The sequence below is a fragment of the Pistacia vera genome, unplaced genomic scaffold (assembly GCF_008641045.1).
Source record: "Pistacia vera cultivar Batoury unplaced genomic scaffold, PisVer_v2 Contig470, whole genome shotgun sequence".
NCBI lineage: Eukaryota > Viridiplantae > Streptophyta > Magnoliopsida > Sapindales > Anacardiaceae > Pistacia > Pistacia vera.
In genome coordinates, this window is record NW_022196302.1 from 399,372 (window position 1) to 419,891 (window position 20,520).

A 20,520-nucleotide genomic window follows, 5' to 3' on the forward strand; every position below is an offset into this window, starting at 1 on the left:
ACAGCTTAGTCCATGGGTAATGAAGCCCAATTTTATTTCTATTGAGATATTTTATTTAGGAAAGAATAAGAGTATTGGGGTAATGTTACCCCACTTCCGGCAACATTACTCCCCAATAATATAGTGTTATTCTATTCATTTCTATAAGGTTTGTTATGGTACATAACTTTATGTTACCACATCTTGGTTTTCAATAAACTATTTTTCTGTTATTATGTTGAATTATCAAAATATATTCGTAATACGATTCTCCAAACTATCATTATTTTTAACTAAAACATCGTCACGATAAGCTTATTAGGTTAATACAGTAGCACGACCCTTATTTTTTCTCTTTATTCAAAGTTTTATGGACTCCGAGTAAGGCTAATAAAGTTTTATTTATGAATTTAGGACACACATTAAGAATAACAAAGGACAAAAAATTGATTACGTCAATGCAATATTAGGTTTCTTATTTTGAATTTATTCACTTAGAATTTAATTAGCCATACATTAAAATTTTATGTTTATTAATTAATTAAATATACAAAGATCGAACACTTGGAGAGCTTAGGAGTGAATGAATCTTTTATAATGGAGAGCTTTTGATTTAAAAATAATATAAAGGGGAGCAATTACTTCCACGTAAAATGGAAGTAATTATATGTTAATTAAGAGTAAACAACTTTTTCCCACCCAAGGTTTGCTTAATGACACTTTCTCGCCCAAAAAGTTTCAAAATACTACTTTATTACCCAAACGTTATGTTCCGTTAATAATTTCCATTAAATATAATGATATTTATTGTGAAGATGAAAATACCCTACCCTTTATTATGGTCACGCAAGGGTTGGGTGCTTGAGCACGCGCGAGAAAGAGGACTATTGGAGTTGGTTGGGACTTTTCTTCAAACACGTTGTGTGCCAAACAAAATGAAGCAAGGTGAAAGTTAAAACACACAAAAAAGAGCAAAGCCATTAGATCACCACAACCTCAACAAAGAGAAAATTAGTTCAAAAGAACAGCGATGCAACAGTTGAAGAAGTCGTCGAAAGTGGTGAAGAACAACCAATGACAATGTTGATGACCGTCCAAGAAATGACGAAAAATAATTGACTAGAAAAGATTAAATCGACCAATCGACATCGTCAGAATTAGGTGTCCTTTTTTTAATTGACTATCCTACCCTTATTTATAATAGACTTTTGACCATCCTATCCTTACCTGCTGCTCAAATGCTAAGCAAAGCCTTTTACCTCCTCTTCATAAAATGCCTTGCGAGCATTTGGCTCTCTCCATATGACAATTTAGAAAAGATAGAATGATAGGAGGTATTTTTCCATAACACCGCGAACCTACATTAGCAAACACCAATATAGCACCTAATGTAATTACATTCTCAAGGAAGTGCTAACAAATCAAATGATAACCGTCGTTTTCAATTCATCAAGTCCTTGCACCTGCACAAAGCATAAACTTAGCATGCTTTCACAAATTGTAGTCCACTACAGTAACTGGTTGGATTTTGAACAAAGAATGAATACGATTAAATCACCAACAATCAGTAACCATCAAGAGACACCTTTCTAGAAGAAGCCAAACCACAACAGGGCTCATTCAAATTAGTTCTAAATATAGAGTAATATGAAATAGACCGCTATATAGTATAGAGAATGGAAGCAACAGTAACAACAAAAACTCTTGCCCATGTGCCAACCACCCAGGACTCACAAACACCAGAGTAAGCGATCATGATCATTTTTCAAAGCTGCTTGAGTGAAACTGAAACAAACTGATCTATATCCTCACAGACGGCAAGTTCCTCAGGCCATAGGGATAAATGTACATAAGCAAATTATTGTCAGAGAAGCTATCCAAACAGCAGATACAAACAAAGTAAGCCTTAATTGAGTAAAGAGCTACAGTAACCCAAAGTTAGAGTACAGTTTCCGACGATCATCCCGGGTAAGCTCAGTCCCAATACTGCAGAACAATAAAAACAAAAATAAGGATTAAATATCGTAAAATCTGAATAGAAGAAACATATAGATACATATGTAAATTCAGTGGGCAAGCAAATATGGTAACAGTACCTATTATTGCTGATATTGACAGCCCTTCTGTCAGCCTCAAAGCTAGGAGGTCAGACATGATCTCTGCAGTGGCACCACCCAATTTCTATTGGAAAAAACAGATTACACTTGTTAAGAAAATAGTAAGAAACAGTAGAAACTTTGCATATGAGAGGAGGGGGAGAGGAAAGTGGGCTTTCTTAATTTAGCAATCAACCCTAACCTGACAAAACTTGTAAAAATCTTCAAGGTAAGCCTTGTAAAGAGTGTTCCTATTATTCGATGTTCATCATCCAAATCCTACAAGGGAACAAATTGAATAAATCAGCAACCACAGGATACCGAAAGGTCACTTAACAACTGAATATAAAACAGCAAAATCTTTCAAGATGACACTTCTATGGATAAAGATGAGATCCCATTTCTCCACAATTACATTTTAGACATTAATAAGGTGAAAACACAGAGAAATGAAAAGTTTCTTTTTTTTTTTTTTTAAATAAGGACATAGAGGTTTGTTATTATTTAATAAGGACATCAGAAAAATGATTCATTAATGCTGGAAAAAGTTTATAATTTTTTCCTACCTAAAGGTGCTATTTAGTGTCTTCCAACCCTTCTTTAAAAGACTATAAAGCAATTTCAAATACGAAAGAGGGACCTAAACTGACATTTCTTAGAAGTAAAGCACCACAAGCATTCCCCTAACATACAGAAACAAAAAAAAGTGTAAGACCTTAAAATATGATGCAAGATAATCCGCTCTGACACAAATCATATCGTCCATACCTCAGATGTAATACATTCAGAAAAGTATGGAGCTAATGGTGGGTCGAAAAGCACCAATCTGTAAAGCTCCCGCATTTTTGAGCACTGCCAGTGTAGCAAGCTGATGGTGGAAAAGGGAATTTTAAGAAATCTTATGAGACATCAAAAGTTTTAGATGAAAATCACATAGAGTAATATACCTGTCAAACATGCCCAAAGGATGGCATTTCTCCAATAATTCCTGAACATCTCTCTCATGCAAGGTTCCAGTAACAATCAAGACAACGTTGTCTATCATGTGACCATATCTGGTAAAAACACAAATATTTTAATTCTACCCTCTCAATAATTGATTTTATAAAAAAAATAAAAGACCAGTTACCTCTACACCTATTTAAAACAAAGCTTCCAAGCAAACCCAATTTTGTACAATAATCAAATACAGAAATAATATTCAGAAAAAGAAGAGCTGCGTACGTGATGATAGTTAAGAAGATAATATTTTTTTTAAGGTTAAATTGATGAAATTGTTAATAAATTTGAAGGTTAAAAGTGATAACATTTCTAAAATAAAAAATATTCACTAGAAATAGGTCAAATTCACGGGGTTTTACTATAAAAAAAACCCTTAAATAGTTAGGGTTCGACTATAAGGTTATGACGCATACAAACCCGTAAGCAGTTTGAGCTTAACCATGAATAACCGTTATAATTTTCCTCTAAAATTCTAACCCGCTGTTTGTTTCACTCAGTAAAATCATTTTTCTGTTATCTTATTTGGATTAAAAAACAGAATATATGTTTGTTTACTTATTGGGTCATTATTTTGAAAATTAATTTGAATTAAATAAGATTTTTCTATTGAAAATGAAAAGTGGGTGGGACTTGTTTCCATTAACCTATTCTAAATTTCTATCATCATTCCAACTTTATTCAACTAAAAACAATTACATTTCATAATAAAAGATCATAAATTAACAAAAATACCTTCACCTATCCAAGCCATTACTGGCCGCCAGCAACCATCGCCTATCGTTGATCGCTGCTGTCGAAACGATGCATGATCAATCGAATCCAAAAGGACCAAAAGAGAGGTCCACCATGAATTTAGCCAAAAATGACTAGACTTTAACCATTATTGACAACCAAATCTATTTGGCCATTGATGACGGCTCTATTTTTAGAGCTGTTTTTGTTAATTTTGGTGTTTTTGTTAATTTTTAAAATTTTGTTATAGAATGTTTAACTAAATTAAAAAATGTAAGGGTTAAAATATATTTCAATACCAAACAACTACCCATCCTTTCACCGAACTCTTTTATTACACTTTATGCCGTGGCATACTAAAAATCATGCCGCCGAGGAGAGCTCTTGAACAGTATATATATTTAATTCAAATTGATGAAATCATTCCACGTAAATTATTCTGAAGAAGTAATTATCATTAAGAGAAGAAAAATGAAGGCATGAAAGAAACTACTACTTTTATTAACATCATTATTCTGCCTCATGAAAGCTACAGAACCTCATCCTCGGAACAATAATATAATATAAGATGAATAATAATACAAGATCTCTCAGTCTCAATTAAAATAACCATGAAAATAAACACATACAATTTTTCTTTTTTCTTTTTTTTTTTTTATTACACAAATCCTGCGATCGTTGCAGCCAGGTAAACAGCTGCTATTGATGGAACCGAAGATGATGAATAGAGAAGAAGGTGGGGCAATTTACAGCAAGATTATGCAAAAGATCATAAGATTGTTGTTTATAACAGAGTTGAAGAGAAACTAAAATATGAAAACCACACTGTCATGAACTCTAGACTTCTGGTTCTGAGCCACACACTCAGATATCCACATCAGGTTCCTGATCTCCTGCTCCCTCAGCCTCATGTATGCGAAGAAGACACCATAATGGAACTGCAGGTAAGAAAATGCGACGTTAAGTTACTTCCAAGGCTGTCAAAATATAAGGAACATTAGTGTTTAATGTAAAGCAACAGTTCTTGGTAAATGGATCACAAACCTGCTGCTCAAATGCTAAGCAAAGCCTTTTCACCTCCTCTTCATAAAATGCCTTGTCGAGCATTTGGCTCTCCCATATGACAATTTTGAAAAAGAGAATGATATGGAGGATATTTTTCATAACACCGCGAACCTACATAAGAACACACAATAGCACCATATGTAATACATTCTCAAGGAAGTGCTAACAATCAAATGATTAACCGTCGTTTTCAATTCATCAAGTCCTTGCACCATGCACAAAGCATAATAACTTAGCCTGTTTCACAATTGTAGTCACTACAGTAACTGGTTGGAGTTTGAACAAAGAATGACTAACGCATTAAATCACCAACAATCAGTAACATCAAAAGACACTTTCTAGAAGAAGCCAAACCACAACAGGGCCATTCAATATTTAGTTCTAAATATAGAGTAATATGAAATAGACCGCATATAGTATAGAGAATGGAAGCAACAGTAACAACAAAAACTCTGCCCATGTGCCAACCACCCAGACTCACAAACACCCGAGTAAGCGATCAAACCTGATCTATATCCTCACAGACGGCAAGTTCCTCATGGCCATAGGGATAACTGTACATAAGCAAATTATGTCAGAGAAGCATATCCAAACAGCAGATACAAACCAAAGTAAGACTTAATGAGTAAAGAGCTTACAGTAACCCAAAGTTAGAGTACAGTTTCCGACGTCATCCCGGGTAAGCTCAGTCCCAATACTGCAGAACAATAAAAACAAAAATTAAGGATTAAATATCGTAAAATCTGAATAGAAGAAACATAATATAGATACGTATGTTAAATTTCAGTGGGCAAGCAAATATGGTAACAGTACCTATTTATGCTGATATTGACAGCCTTCTGTCAGCCTCAAAAGCTAGGAGGTCAGACATGATCTCTGCAGTGGCACCACCCAATTTCTATTGGAAAAAACAGATTAAACTTGATAAGAAAATAGTAAGAAAAACTTTGCATATGAGAGGAGGGGGAGAGGAAAGGGGTCTTTCTTAATTTAGCAATCAACCCTAACCTGACAAAACTTGTAAATCTTCAAGGTAAGCTTGTAAAGAGTGTTCCTCATTATTTCGATGTTCATATCATCCAACTACAAGGGAACAAATTGAATAAATCAGCAAACCACAGGATACCGAAAGGTCATTAACAACTGAATATAAAACAGCAAAAATCTTTCAAGATGAACTTCTATGGATAAAGATGAGATCCCATTTCTCCACAATTACAATTATTACATTAATAAGGTGGAAAACAAGAAATGAAAAGTTTTCTTTTTTTTTTTTTAATAAGGACATTAGAGTTTGTTATTATATTAATAGGACATCAGAAAAATGATTCCATATAATGTCTGGAAAAAGTTTATAATTTTTTCCTACCTAAAGGTGCTAATTAGTGTCTTCCAAACTTCTTTAAAAGACTATAAAGCAATTCAAATACGAAAGAGGGACCTATAACTGACATTTCTTGAAGTAAAGCACCACCAGCATTACCCCTAACATACAGAAACAACATAAAATGCTAAAATATGATGCAAGATAATCAGCTCTGACACAAATCATATCGTCCACCTCAGATGTAATACATTCAGAAAAGTATGGAGCTAATGGTGTGTCGACAAGCACAATCTGTAAAGCTCCCGCATATTTTGAGCAACTGCAGTGTAGCAATGCTGATGGTGGAAAAGGGGAAATTTTAAGAAATCTTATGAGACATCAAAAGTTTTAAGATGAAAATCACATAGAGTAATTATACCTGTCAAACATGCCAAAGGATGGCATTTCTCCAATAATTCCTAACATCTCTCTCATGCAGGTTCCAGTAACAATCAAGACAACATTGTCTATCATGTGACCATATCTGGATAAAACAACAAATATTTAATTCTACCTCTCTAATAATTGATTTTTAAAAAAAAAAAAAAATATACAGTTCACCTCTACACCTATTAAACAAAGCTTCCAAGACAAACCCAATTTAACAATAATCAAATACAGAAATAATATTAAGAAAAAAAGAGCTGCGTACGTGATATACTCTAAGAAGGTTGACAAAGGCTCAGTGGCTTGGCACAACATGTGCTTATACTCATCAACCAATTTAAGAGTGCATTTCTCCACATCGTAGTTGTATGCAATGGTGAAGGTTCTGCAGCAAGTTCAAAGACCCGGTAAGCATGATCAGTGACTTCTAAGACACATATACTAATTAAACTGAACCAATCCATTTAGATGAAAGTGAATTAAAAAAAAAAAAAGACACTACTGACTGAGCTCTAAAAAGAGTCATTCCCCACACACATATCAAGAATACAATTGTATAATTCATTACCCGTTCAGCTCAATCCAATATAGAAAAGCATATTAACGCTATCAATCACATATTCCATTAAAATCAACATTCTACTCTAAATCAAACCTTAACACCCCCCCAATATTAAGAAACACAGTGAACCACATTTTTGCAAAGCAAATAAAATCCAAATCGTTAAATCAACCACCCACATAAACACACTAAAATCCAAATTCATCTAAGCTAAAACTCTCCCAATCTCCAATCAACATTACACAACCAAAGATCCAACTTCCACTTCAATTCCTTCTCCAATCACCAAAAGCACCGTTTCCATATCATAAACTCAATCAGCACAAAAATCACTTCAAAAACCTGAAAATTAACAACCATAATCAAAACCTAAAACGATAAAATCAAAACACACGTTTTCAACTCCAAGACTCCAATCACGCTAAAATTACTTAAAATCCACGCATATTAGAACAACAAAATAACTAAACCCACCGTTTTTGAGGTAGGGACCGTACTCGGTGGCAGAGAGATGCATTTGATATCGTCCAGGGTTTCACACTGGCAGAGATTGTTGTAATCAGTGCCGTCAAGAGCCCGGCCCTGTGGCCCCTCACGATCGCCCCAGGTAACCGCCGTGAATGTTGAACGTCATTGCTTCGAATCCGTACATTTTTCTCTACAATTATTGAAACCGAAACCGAAATCCAAATAGAGAGGAGAGAGTGAGAGGTGGTGTTCGGTTTTAATAAATAAAATTAAAAAACGCAGATCAGATTCGTAGCAAAAACAGATCTGTTTTCATAATAATTCCGAAATTGTTTTCTGTTTTTTTTGTTTTCGTTTTTTGTTTTGTTGTGTGAACGAAAGATCAGCGGTGAGACAACGAAATTACTCTTTTGGGCTTGGGTGCATAAGTAATTGTTTCGGGGGGTTTAGTAACCCCGAGTTGGATCAATCTGGGCCTGATTAAGACAAATCAGGCCCAACTAATAACAGCTTAGTCCATGGGTAATGAAGCCCAATTTTTTCTATTGATATTTTATTTAGGAAAGAATAAGAGTATTGGGGTATGTTACCCCACTCCGGAACATTACTCCCCAATAATATAGTGTATTCTATTCATTTCTATAAGGTTTGTTATGGTACATAACTTTATGTTACCACATCTTGGTTTTCATAAATATTTTCTGTTATTATGTTGAATTATCAAAATTATTGTCTAAGACCCCCAAACTATCATTTTTTTACTAAAAACATCGTCACGATAAGGCTAATAAAGTTTTATTTATGAATTTAGGACACACATTAAGAATAACAAGGACAAAAAATTGATTACGTCAATGCAATATTAGGTTTCTTATTTTGAATTTATTCACTTAGAATTTAATAGCATACATTAAAATTTTATGTTTTTAATTAATTAATATACAAAGAGAACACTTGGAGAGCTAGAGTGAGAGGCTAGGAGTGAATGAATCTTTTTATAATGGAGAGCTTTTGATTTAAAAATAATATAAAGGGAGCAATTACTTCCACGTAAAATGAATTGGTGCTTAATTATATGTTAATTAAGAGAAACACTTTTTCCCACCCAAGGTTGTCTTAATGACACTTTCCCCCAAAAGTTTCAAAATACTACTTTATTACACAACATTATGTTCCGTTAATAATTTCTATTAAATATAATGATATTATTGTGAAGATGAAAATACCCTAACTTCATATTGGTGTGCCAGGCTGGGCGCTTGAGCACGCGCGAGAAAGAGGACTGTTGGAGTTGGTTGGGACTCTTCTTTAACAGTTGTGTGCCAAAAAAATGAGCAAGGTGAAGTTGAAACGATCACCGACGTTGAAAAACACACAACAAAACAGCAAAGTCATTAGATCACCACAACCTCACAAAGGAAAATCAGCTCAAAAGAACGGATGCAACAATGTAGAGAGCGAACAGACACACGAAGCAGTAGAAGTCGTCGAAAGTGGTGAAGAACAACCATGACGGCGCTGACAACCGTCCAGAAATGATGAAAATTAATTGACCAGAAAAGATACATCGTCATAATTAGGTGTCTTTTTTAATTGACTATCCTACCCTTACTATAATAGACTCTGACCGTCCTATCTTTTTCACAAAAAATTTACTAACAAATGTGGTTTTTTACAATAAAGTGATACTTTGAATTTTTCGGGTGGAAAAGTGTCATTAAGGCAAACCTTAGGTGGGAAAAAGTCATTTACTCGTAATTAATTAAGCAATTAATAGAGTCCACATGCTTAGAACCAGTCGACCGTCAAGTGTGAGCTTACTTTTAATTAAACTAAACTAAACTAAATTAAATTAGAGTATATGATATTCTGCCAGAATTAATGTACTGATCGAATCTTTGGGGACAATTTATATTTTAAGAAGAAATGGATTTCCTTTGTTCTTCTTATAAACGTAACAAAACATCCCGAAGATACCATTTTTACAGCTCAACATGGTGGGTCTAAACCTAATTTCAAATTAGGGTTTTTTATTGAGTAGACATGATTTTCTTTAGATGTCCTACTCAAGACGTGCTTATTCAACTTTAAACGGGTTTATTATTAAACTTCTTAAAAGTTAAACGAGATAGATAAAACCATTTGCGAACAGTTTTTAAATGTTAATGTATTAAATAATATCGTCTGATGTGCTAAGCATTACGATATCTACCGTTTGACTAACGTAATTTCTTTAGATGTGTTGTGTGGGAAATCCGGAGCGATAACTCATTTGACATGAAAATATCGTTATATGAATCTCATATTCAAGGCGAAGATCACGCAACTTCTCTGTTTTATTGAATTGAACCTTGTAATGGGCACTATGTAAGCCCGATATAATTTGTTTTAAGGGTATGCAAGAGAAAGAACTCGAAAAAAAGAGAATAATACAGATAACTCTTTGTAAGTTAGATCGTTGATAACATACATTTAATAACAAACAATAGATGGAGGTTTTACATATAAATACCGAACCATTTAAAAAGTCTTATTTGTTTATGTTAATTGTTTTACATTCGTCGTCGCATTCTTCATGTTGATCCATCTAGAGTATGCACACACCTAAGTTCTAGCATTGTCAATCACGTGCCTTTAGTTGGTACAATTTTCGGATCAACAACACGTCTTGCTCAAGACGTGCTTATTCAACTCAATTAGCTGGACAATATAATATACCATTGTGAATATGTGTGTAAAATTTTTAATGTGTTAATACTATGGTCTGATACGATGCGTTAAACATCACGATATCTAACATTAAATTAATGGATAAGTTACGTTAATTATAATAAAAAATTATTTGACATATCATATTATCATGTGAGAGCCACAAACTTTCATGATTAGAATCATTTATTTGTTATAAAGTAATATTATAAGGTATAAATTAGAGCAATTAGGCAAATAAATAAATATTAATGTATATATTTATATACATGTGACATGTAATCTTGTTTGCAAGTCGAAGAGATTTCTTGATTTGTGTGAGATTGTTGCTTTTTATCACATGGTTTTAACTTGAAAGGAATTTTGGGTTTAATTGTAAAATAAAAAACTTATCAAGTTTTTCAACTAATTAAGTAAATAAATTTTAGACGAAAGACGGCTACATGCATAATAGAGTCCGTAAGTGAAATATATATTTTGAAACTAACAATATATACTTGATTAAGCTTGAGTTTGGAGTATCAAAATCGACTCATGATGACGTTTACAATTAATATACTAAAAAAGAAAACCTTAAACTATAGATATGTACTGTTTGTTATTTTTAAGGTATCGATTTATTTTTATAACACATATTAAAAAAAAAAAAAAAAAAACCTTAATTATGTGTTAAAAGTTATATTTATCTTACATCATTAATTTGATAAGCTGTTATGATATATATATATAGTTGGACTCTCTCTTCCCTTGAACTACTCAACATCACGTTTATGTGAGGGTGGGATGGGATTGGTGATAGTTGTGCAAGTCGAGCGTGAGGGAGGGTCCCTCACCAATTTGATAGCCCTTTGATATCTTTTGATAGATTGTATAGTGTATAATATATATATATTATATAACCTTTGATAGCCCTTTTGGTAGGTTGTTATAGTATATATATATATATGAAGAAATCCTTTTATATATATATGTGGGTGTGTGGGTGTGGTGAGAAGCCCTTTGATAGCCATTTTGGTAAGCTGTTATAGTGTATATATATATGAGAAAACCCTTTGATAACCCTTTTAGTAAATTGTATGATGTATATCAATAATGTTTTGTTTACAATTGAGTCATACAATTAAATAAAAATTACACAAAATTTATGTAAAATGATTACTCTGTTCTTTATTTTTGTCTTGATTATATGACTCAGTTGTAAGTACAATATTATTTAGTGTATATATGTGAAGAAATGGTTAGTAGATATATATATATTATATATATAATGCTACAGACACCGAAAAAACTACACCGAAATCGTGTACCGGCTTACGTGTAACACGTCTCTCATTTTTTTTACAATTTTTTTTTAGTGAACGACCGTCCATCAAATTTGGACGGCCATTCACTCACATGGACGCCCGTCCATATTATATGGACGGGCGTCTATATCAAGGGACGGGTCCCCATTTAAAGGACGCCCGTCCATAAATAAATTTAAAAATAAAAAAAAAACTTTGGGGACGGCCGTCCATAAATTATGGACGGGCGTCCATATTTAAAAAAAAAAAAAAAAAATATTTATGGACGCCCGTCCATACTTAAAAAAAAAAAAAAAATGTTTGGACGGGCGTCTAATGGACGCCTGTCCATTATTTTAGTTCCATGGAAAGTAGTCTTTCACTTCTTTTTCCATGAATATTTGTTGAACTGTACTATACTGGCAATGTGTTTGAAAGTTTTCACTTCTTTTTCCATGAATATTCGTTGAACTGTACTATACTGGCAATGTGTTTGAAAGTCTAAGTCAATATGTTTGAAAATCTAACATGTTAAATCAAAATGGATGCAATAAAGTTTCCATGGAGGCAAGTGAAGAAGGTGCAGAACTTCGCTCGTCTACTTCTTCGTCTTCATTCACTATGTTTTTTCGGGGGAGGCAAAAGTTTAAGATTTTTGGGGAAGTCAGCAGCGATGAAGAGAATAAGGATAAGCTACAGAATTTCAACCAGGATGCAAACGTACTATACTGGTCGGAGGACGTCAAAAAGTTGGTTGATGATGTGCAGGAGATACTGCATGAGATTGCTATCACTGGAAAAATTTCACAAAAACATAAGTAATGGACGGGCGTCCATTCCTTACGGACGCCCGTCCCATCCAAAGTTTTTCTTTAATTTGTAGAAACTAAAATAATGGACGGAAATGGACGCCCGTCCAAACATTCTTTTTTTTTTTTTAAGTATGGACGGGCGTCCATTAGGAATGAACGCCCGTCCAAATGTAAGGGACGGCCGTCCATAATTTATGGACGGCCGTCCCCAAAGTTTTTCTTTTTTTATTTTCAAAATTTATTTATGGACGGACGTCCTTTAAATAGGGACGCCCGTCCCTTCTATATGGACGCCCGTCCATATGGGCGTCCATGTGAGTGAATGGCCGTCCAAATTTGATGGACGGCCGTTCACTAGAAAAAAATTATAAAAAAAATAAGAGACGTGTTACACGTAAGCCGGTACACGATTTCAGTATAATTTTTTTGGTGTCCGTAGCATTATTGTATATATATATATAAGGAAATAGTTGGTCAAGAAGGTTGGATTTTTAAGAAATGGTTAAAGGTAGGATTTTTAGTTGGTCAAGGATAGAAGAATATCATGGCGAAATCCAAAGCAAATTTATACAGTATGAAAGTGAAAGAACAACGCTACAGTGGGTTAGCACCTTCTAGAGATAAATATGGGCAGCCAGAGGGACAGACCTGGTCTTCAGTCTTCACTTGAATTTTCAGATTATTATTATTATGAGAGAAAAGGTATGGATTTGGTCATGCTTACATTATCAAAGTTGGCTATACCCAGTCACACACAAATACAATACAACCACCTCGTCATTCTTTAATTATACTGAAACATTCGTATACATCACGTAATTTAATATAAAGTATAGTACAATGTACATTTATACATCTAAAAATACACGGTAAATATGTTTGAAAATAAAAGATAATTAATAGGAAAAGGTCTTATCAATCAACTAATCTTTATCAATTAGACGCAACAGGCAGCCATGCTTATATGACTAATTCAATGTCAAGCTTGCTTAACAAATAATCCTTATTTATTCAACCCATTATTGGGATGTTACAATTTTTTATTGACTAATTATAATTATTATAAACTTATAAATTAATTATCTTATATATTTTTTTTTTTTTAATTACCGCTGGTGTATGGGTCAGTTTGTATGTATTTCAACTATCCTCTAGGGTTTCGGAACTACAGGCCAGGTAAGAGCCTCAATATGGATCCCTATTAGTGTTTTTGTAAGTTCAACTAATCCTCTGAGATTCTAGAATTGCTCTCTCGAGACTCTGGAATTACAGGTTGGGTAAGAGTCTTAGTGATCATCCTTATTAGTGTATAGAGAGACTCAAACTCAAGAACTCATAAAACTTTTTTTATTCTTTTACTATCAGATTACCCGGTGACGGCTAGATATACTATTATACTATTTTAATTAATTAATTAATTAAGGACAGCTCATTTGTTTAGAGATTCCAGAAATGTCACCTCAAATTATTCCATAATTTTCCAAATTTTTCTTCATTGAAATTTCAACAAAAATTGAACAAAAGTCATCTATATGATCTATGATAAATATCTTGTAATAGTAACTCAAGCAACTAGGAAATTCGTTTCACATTCATACTTAGAATAATAAACAGTTTCTTAAAATAAATCAAGAATTATGATTTATTTTAAGAAAATATTTATTAAATTCTTACAAATTTTATGAAGTCTTGAATCTTGATCTCTCACAACAAGAGAATCATAATTTTTCGATGCAACACATATGTCAGTCTACCGTCCTACCACGTTGCCAAAATTAGTGTCGAACAGTATTACATAATAACATTATCGAAAACTTCTAAGATGCTAATTATTTTAGGGTATCTAAAAAGATTATTGTATCAACTCAATAACATTATCGAAAAGGGTATTATAGTCTTTTCTCATACTTATATATGAACAAGTATGAATCATTGCCACCCTGACCTTTCCTGGAAGCCTCATGCATATGATTATCGTGAGGGGGATTAGCACAAAGTTTTTGATTGAGCAGAGAAAAAAAACAAAAAACAAAGAAAACAAAATAATCACTCCTTGCAACTTCATGAATCTGCGTATTTTCTGAGATGAAAAGCAATTAAACCAGGCAGAAAACACAGAAAACAAAGAAATTTCAATCTTTTTAGAATAAAAACAATTAGGTTTGTTCCACCAACCACTTTGGCCCTTTGTTAATTTTCTCTTGGCCAAAGTTTACGTTACTAATTGTTTTTAATTAAACAAGATTAATGTGTGCTTAGTTGCATGAGTCCAACCTTCCTTTTTGCATGCCGAAAAGGAAAAATTTTCTCACAAAAACCATTAATTAATTAATTATTTACTATTCTTATTCAAAGCCGGACTAGGGTTTTTCTTCTGATTTTCCCAGATTATCCTTCTTTTTGATTAAGTTAATTATGGTTTTTGTTTTTTATGGTCAAGGAAAAAGTCGTTTTATTATTTGCAAATGGTGCTTTTACTTTTAATTATATATAAATGAATCACTCTATATTCATTAAAATAACATATAAATACGTAAACTATTTTTTATTAACGTTAAAACACATTCGCTATGTCAAATTATGTTTTATTCGGCATGGTCTCCACGTGTCGGATCGTTTCGTGTGAATTTTTGTTTTTGTTTTTCTTTACTTTTTTTTATTTTATATATATGTATATAGATGAAGAGAATCTTAACGTTCATTATCTCAATCGTCTTAGAACTGATGAAAGAACTTAATTTGTATAAACTATTTTATTTACTATGTTTGCAAAGATTAATCGAAGAAACCTTGAGTTCATTTTGCAAAAATCTCAATGCCATTCGACGGATGCAAAGTTTGGTAAGAAATGTTTGATTTTCATGTGTATAGTTGATTTTTGAATTAAAAACTTAATAATTCTACGTATAGTTGAAAGATAAATAAAAATGTTTTAACTTTGATCTTTCGAGTCAATTAAAAACTTAATAAGATAATTTATTTATATATTAAACTCATAATTTATTCTAAATTTATTTAGAGAATTTAAACCATATGCCATAAATGGTTTGAACTTTGGATAATTGATTAGAATTTCATATTTATAATATGATTTAATTTAGTTTAGATTTTGTTTTTGTTTTTTGCAGGATATTTTTGGGAAATTTCGAGATGGGTTTCTAATTTTTGAGAAGATTTTTAACAAATTTGAATCCATTCTCTCTCTCCAGGTGTTTTAAATAGGTTATATAATAAATTGAAGATAAAAATATATAGTAAATCGTCTTTTAATTTACATTTAATCGTTGTATATATACATAATTTGATGTGTTTTATTTATAATTTATTTAATTACTGTTTAAATTAGGAAATAAAAAAACTAATTCTACACTATCATGCTAAAAAAGAAAAAGAAAAAATTGAATAGAGATTTATTATAAAAATTACCAATTTTAGCATGAATTAATTTTGGGGAGAATTTTATACTATCTTTCATGTCAAAACTGCCAAATAATTAAAAATATAAAGAAATAAATGAATTTTGCTTTTAATTATCATTTGTCTCATCAATTAAATTTCACAAAAAATTAATTATAATTATCTCTCAATTAAGAAATTAACTCAAATAAACAATTAAAAGATAATGCAAGAAAAAGATATATTTAACTCTTAAATTTAGCTTTCTTTTTTTTTTTTTGCTTAGATTAAATCAATAAAATATGAAAAACATTTTATAATATATATATATATATATTTATTTATTTATTTACAGGTTATCTATTATTGAGTTAGCAAGTCAAAGTGATAACTAAAAACTTTATATAATAATAATATAGTATAAAAGGAATATCCAACTCTTGAAGTCATTACCTAAATTGTAAAAGTTTCCATAATACACCCCTAAGTTGGAATATTTCCATAATTGGAGGGCTGACTTGCAATTATCATGCATGAAAGCAAATCAGCTCACTTGTTTTGGAAAACCAGAAGACAAAAAATATATATATATATATATATATATATAATCTTTCTGTTTTTACCATAATAAATATAGTAATAAAATAGTAGTTTTCTTTGAATTAACAAATCCAGGGTTTTAATAGAAACCATCTTCAAATAAAAACCATTTTTTTAAACAAAGTTAATTATCTTAAATAAAAAAATTATAAAACAAAAAAAAACACTTTGAATATTATAAAAATCTCGTTTCAATTCATTAGAAATTATATAAATTATTCATTAATCAAAACTTATCTAGTAAGTATAAAAAGATTTTACAATATTTGTTCATTTTAATTTCATGAATATTATTAAATCGAATCTTGATTCTGATTCAAAATTAACAAGTGGATTCCACGTAATACAATTCAAGTGAATTTATTGTATCACGTCATCAATTCAATTATGTTAGTGATTAAAGGTAATATATAGAGTTTTGCACAAAAAAAGGCTTTATAAAGCAAAGTAAAAAATCTTGCTTTATGAATTATGACCCTAAAATGGAAGCAAATATTAGTAGTAAATTTAATGAAAAAATTATAATTAACTTGGATTAGGGATTGTCATAAAAGCAGAAGGGAAGGGCAAAAATAGTAAAAAACAAGAGGAAAAAAGAAAATTGAAATATATAATTTTTTTTTTTTTTTTTGGTAGCCCATAGATTCAACCAAACTATGGCCCCTGGTTTTCACTCTCTCAACTCTATTTCTCTTTCACCTTTAACCCTAAGACCAAAACCAAACCCTCCCTTTTATATACCCTCTTCTTCTCATTCCTGCTCCTTCATCATCGCAATCATCCACAGAGGTGGTTTTCGCTTTCAAATCTCTGTGACACCAAAAAGAACCATAAAAAACAGTGTTTTTTACCTACTGTTGCTCTGCTTTTTTTCCTCTGTTTCTGTGTGTTCGTCCTTGGGGCGGTTAAATTTCTTGTTTTGGGTGATACCCAGATCGAGTTTTGACGTGTTTAAGAGGTTTATGAAATACCCATCTCGAGTTGGAGGGGTGTTTTGTTGGGTCTGTGTTGAGTCCTCTGTTTTGGAAGGAATTAAAGGTTGTGTTTTTTTGAATGGGTATTGAGACGAACTTGGTTGATTTGAAAGGGAAAGAGTTTAGTGAATTGCCCTCGGTTACTGAGAATTCGAATAAGAACAGCAACGCCAATTCGAAATCAATTACGAGCACGAATAAGAATAACCAGTCAAAGAAGAACCGGCGACGGCATAAGAAGATGTTGTTGCCGGTTCAGAAGCTTTACGACACTTGCAAGGATGTGTTTGCCTTTGGTGGGGCCGGGGTTGTTCCCTCTCCCGAGAAAATCGAACGGCTACGTTCAGTTTTGGGTATGTTAATGTTGTGTGTTTTGACTGGTTTTATTTGTTTTTTTCAGTGTGTGTGCTGCGGGATTCTTTGCTAGAATTTGAAACTTTGATTGCAATGTGAAGGTGTTGTGATCAAATTTGATTGAAGTTTTTGTTTTTACGTGATGCATTTATGAATCCTGGTTCAAAATCTTGTTTTAATTCTAATGTTTTTTGAGATTGTGTTTGAACTGACATCATTTCATGATTTTGTAGCAGTGTGTACTGTCTTTTGGACATTGATATTATAAGGTTTTTGTATGGTTGGAGTTTGTGCTGGTGTATTTTATTATGTTTTATTCCTTTTTATACGGTGCATGCATTTCTGTTTTGCGGCTGTAGAGTCTATACATGCAAATTAATGTACTTTCATATGCTTTGAAATAAAAATATTTAGCAACTAGTAACATGTGTTTCTTATGGTAGGAATGACATTGGCATTGTACCTTTTATTGCTGGGTTTGTGGGTGGTAATTTTAAGTTATAATCTCTAGAAAAGTTGATCAAAGGCTTTGACAAAACATAAGCAGACAATGGATAGCTTCACTTTAATCATCTTCAAAGTGTAATTTAGGTGTTTTTCTTGTAGCGTTGAGAAGAAATGTCATTTAAAAGTAGTACTATAGTCTGACATGAACATTGTTCCACAAATAGAAATGCCCCATAGTGGATGCTGCTTCTTCTGCGTACTGACTTGAACTTTATGTCCCTTTTTTTATTTTTTATTTCTTTCTTAAGTATCCCTATTTGTTTACCATTGGTGCTTATGCGACTGGCTTTCTCTTTTTCAGATAACATCAAGCCAGTGGATCTTGGCCTGAATCAAGATATGCCACATTTCAGGAACTCAGTAGCCCGAAGAAATCCTGCTATAACATACTTGCATCTTCATGAATGTGACAAATTTTCTGTAAGTGGTTTCATTGGAGGTCCTTTCAGGCATATTTGTGGGAGAAGAGTATTATTTATTCTTTTCTTTTTGGTTGAGGCCTTGATCTTTCTAATTACTGCAGATGGGGATCTTCTGCTTGCCACCATCAGGTGTCCTTCCTCTCCATAATCATCCTGGAATGACTGTTTTCAGCAAGCTTCTCTTTGGGACAATGCATATCAAATCATACGACTGGGTGGCTGATGGCCCGTGCAACACATCTTCTTCTATTGTGAATCCCTCAGAAAGTAAGTTTTTTCTTCTCATCTCACCATTGTATGTTTCTGTGCATGGAGAGACTGCATGCTTTCTAATAATAGACATTTAGAAGCATCTACTTTTTCTTGTTGCTGCATGACATTTCTAAATGAAAATGATAAGCCCCTTGAAGAATGACGGAGGAGAAGGTACACAAGGAAGTTATAGCTATATGAACACTAACCCAAAAAGCAACAAGTACAGCCTTAACCTGTGGGCAGTGACTTTCAAATAATATATTACCACGAAGATTATCTATGTGAGCAATAGATGGCTTAGGCTTTAAATGAACCCTCTCAAAACATTTGAGTCATATTCTTGCTCAATTTGGCCTTTGTATGCTGAGATCCATCGTAGAAGAAAAAAAAAATTCCGTGATCCTCGACCTGAATTTGAATTTGGATTTGGATTGGCCCTTATATTTCTAGTTGAGTCTGTCAATCAAGATCCTAGCACTGTTCCTTAACTAGGGCATTGTAATGTAAATGGAAGACAGTCCATATTGCTAACAAAGTTGAAGACAACAGCTGGAGGCATGTAATATCAACTTTGACCTTAAGAGCAACTTCCTTAAGGAGATTGAAGACAAAATAGTTTCAAGTTGTTAAAACTTTAAATTTGACATTTAAAAAAGAATCTCCTAAAAGCAGGTGGTTTCACCTTAACCACAAGGCCGAAAAAATCCAGGGTGTCAAATACTGCTGAAACCTGATTTCTAGTTCTTTTGATAATGATGCCCATAGTTTGTTAATTGGAAAGATTTTTTTTGCTTAAAGCAGTTCAACATCCTGAAATGCGGTTGGCAAAGGTTAAGGTTGATTCTGACTTTACTGCCCCTTGCAACGCCTCAATTCTCTATCCTGCTGATGGAGGCAACATGCACTGCTTCACCGCAGTGACAGCCTGTGCAGTGCTGGATGTGCTTGGTCCTCCATATTCCGATCCTGATGGCCGGCAGTGCACATACTACTTAGACTTTCCATTCACGAAGTTTTCAGGTATGACATTTGCTCCTTCACATTCAACTTTACCATTATCAATCCATTTACAGGAACAATTAATATAGGCCATATGGTCTTGAAATTCCAGCTGATGGTGTATCAGTGCCGGAAGAGGAAAAAGAAGGTTATGCATGGCTTCAAGAGAGGGAGAAACCTGAAGACTTGGCTGTAGTTGGAGCACTATACAGAGGTCCAGCGATAGTGGAGCATTGATCTGGTTGTCTACATCTTTCCTTCCATGTTGTTAATGGCTGCTTCCAGTTCTGTGCAGCTTAGAACTTTTCTGTCATTTTCTTTTTATGTGTTTGTTTCTTCTTTCTCAGTTTTTTTTCTTTTTTCATTTGGTGGGTCATGAGGCACTTGTTGCTGCTTTTTCATTCTACAGTTCTGTACATAAAAGGGAAAAAAAGAAAAAAGAAAAAAAAAAGTAACGAAAAGAGAAGTGTTGTAAGTGTGCACCGGAAGAAGTTGTAGCTCAATGAATGAGTAAATGTTAAAAGTGCACTTTTTCTTTTCTGCATCATCATC

General features: G+C 32.8%; 1 protein-coding gene and 1 pseudogene across 1 annotated transcript; one reads left to right on the forward strand and one right to left on the reverse strand.

Moving 5' to 3' along the window:
* Positions 1-4,461: 4,461 nt before the first annotated feature.
* LOC116146043 lies at positions 4,462-7,856 on the reverse strand (annotated as a pseudogene).
* Positions 7,857-17,116: 9,260 nt separating this feature from the next.
* Positions 17,117-20,512, forward strand: LOC116146019 (plant cysteine oxidase 2). The gene is made up of 5 exons (XM_031431428.1): positions 17,117-17,784; positions 18,594-18,712; positions 18,816-18,981; positions 19,771-19,989; positions 20,081-20,512. Exons 1-5 carry the CDS (start codon positions 17,511-17,513, stop codon positions 20,203-20,205), a joined length of 903 nt encoding a protein of 300 aa, XP_031287288.1. The 5' UTR covers positions 17,117-17,510; the 3' UTR covers positions 20,206-20,512.
* The last annotated feature ends 8 nt before the right edge of the window (positions 20,513-20,520 follow it).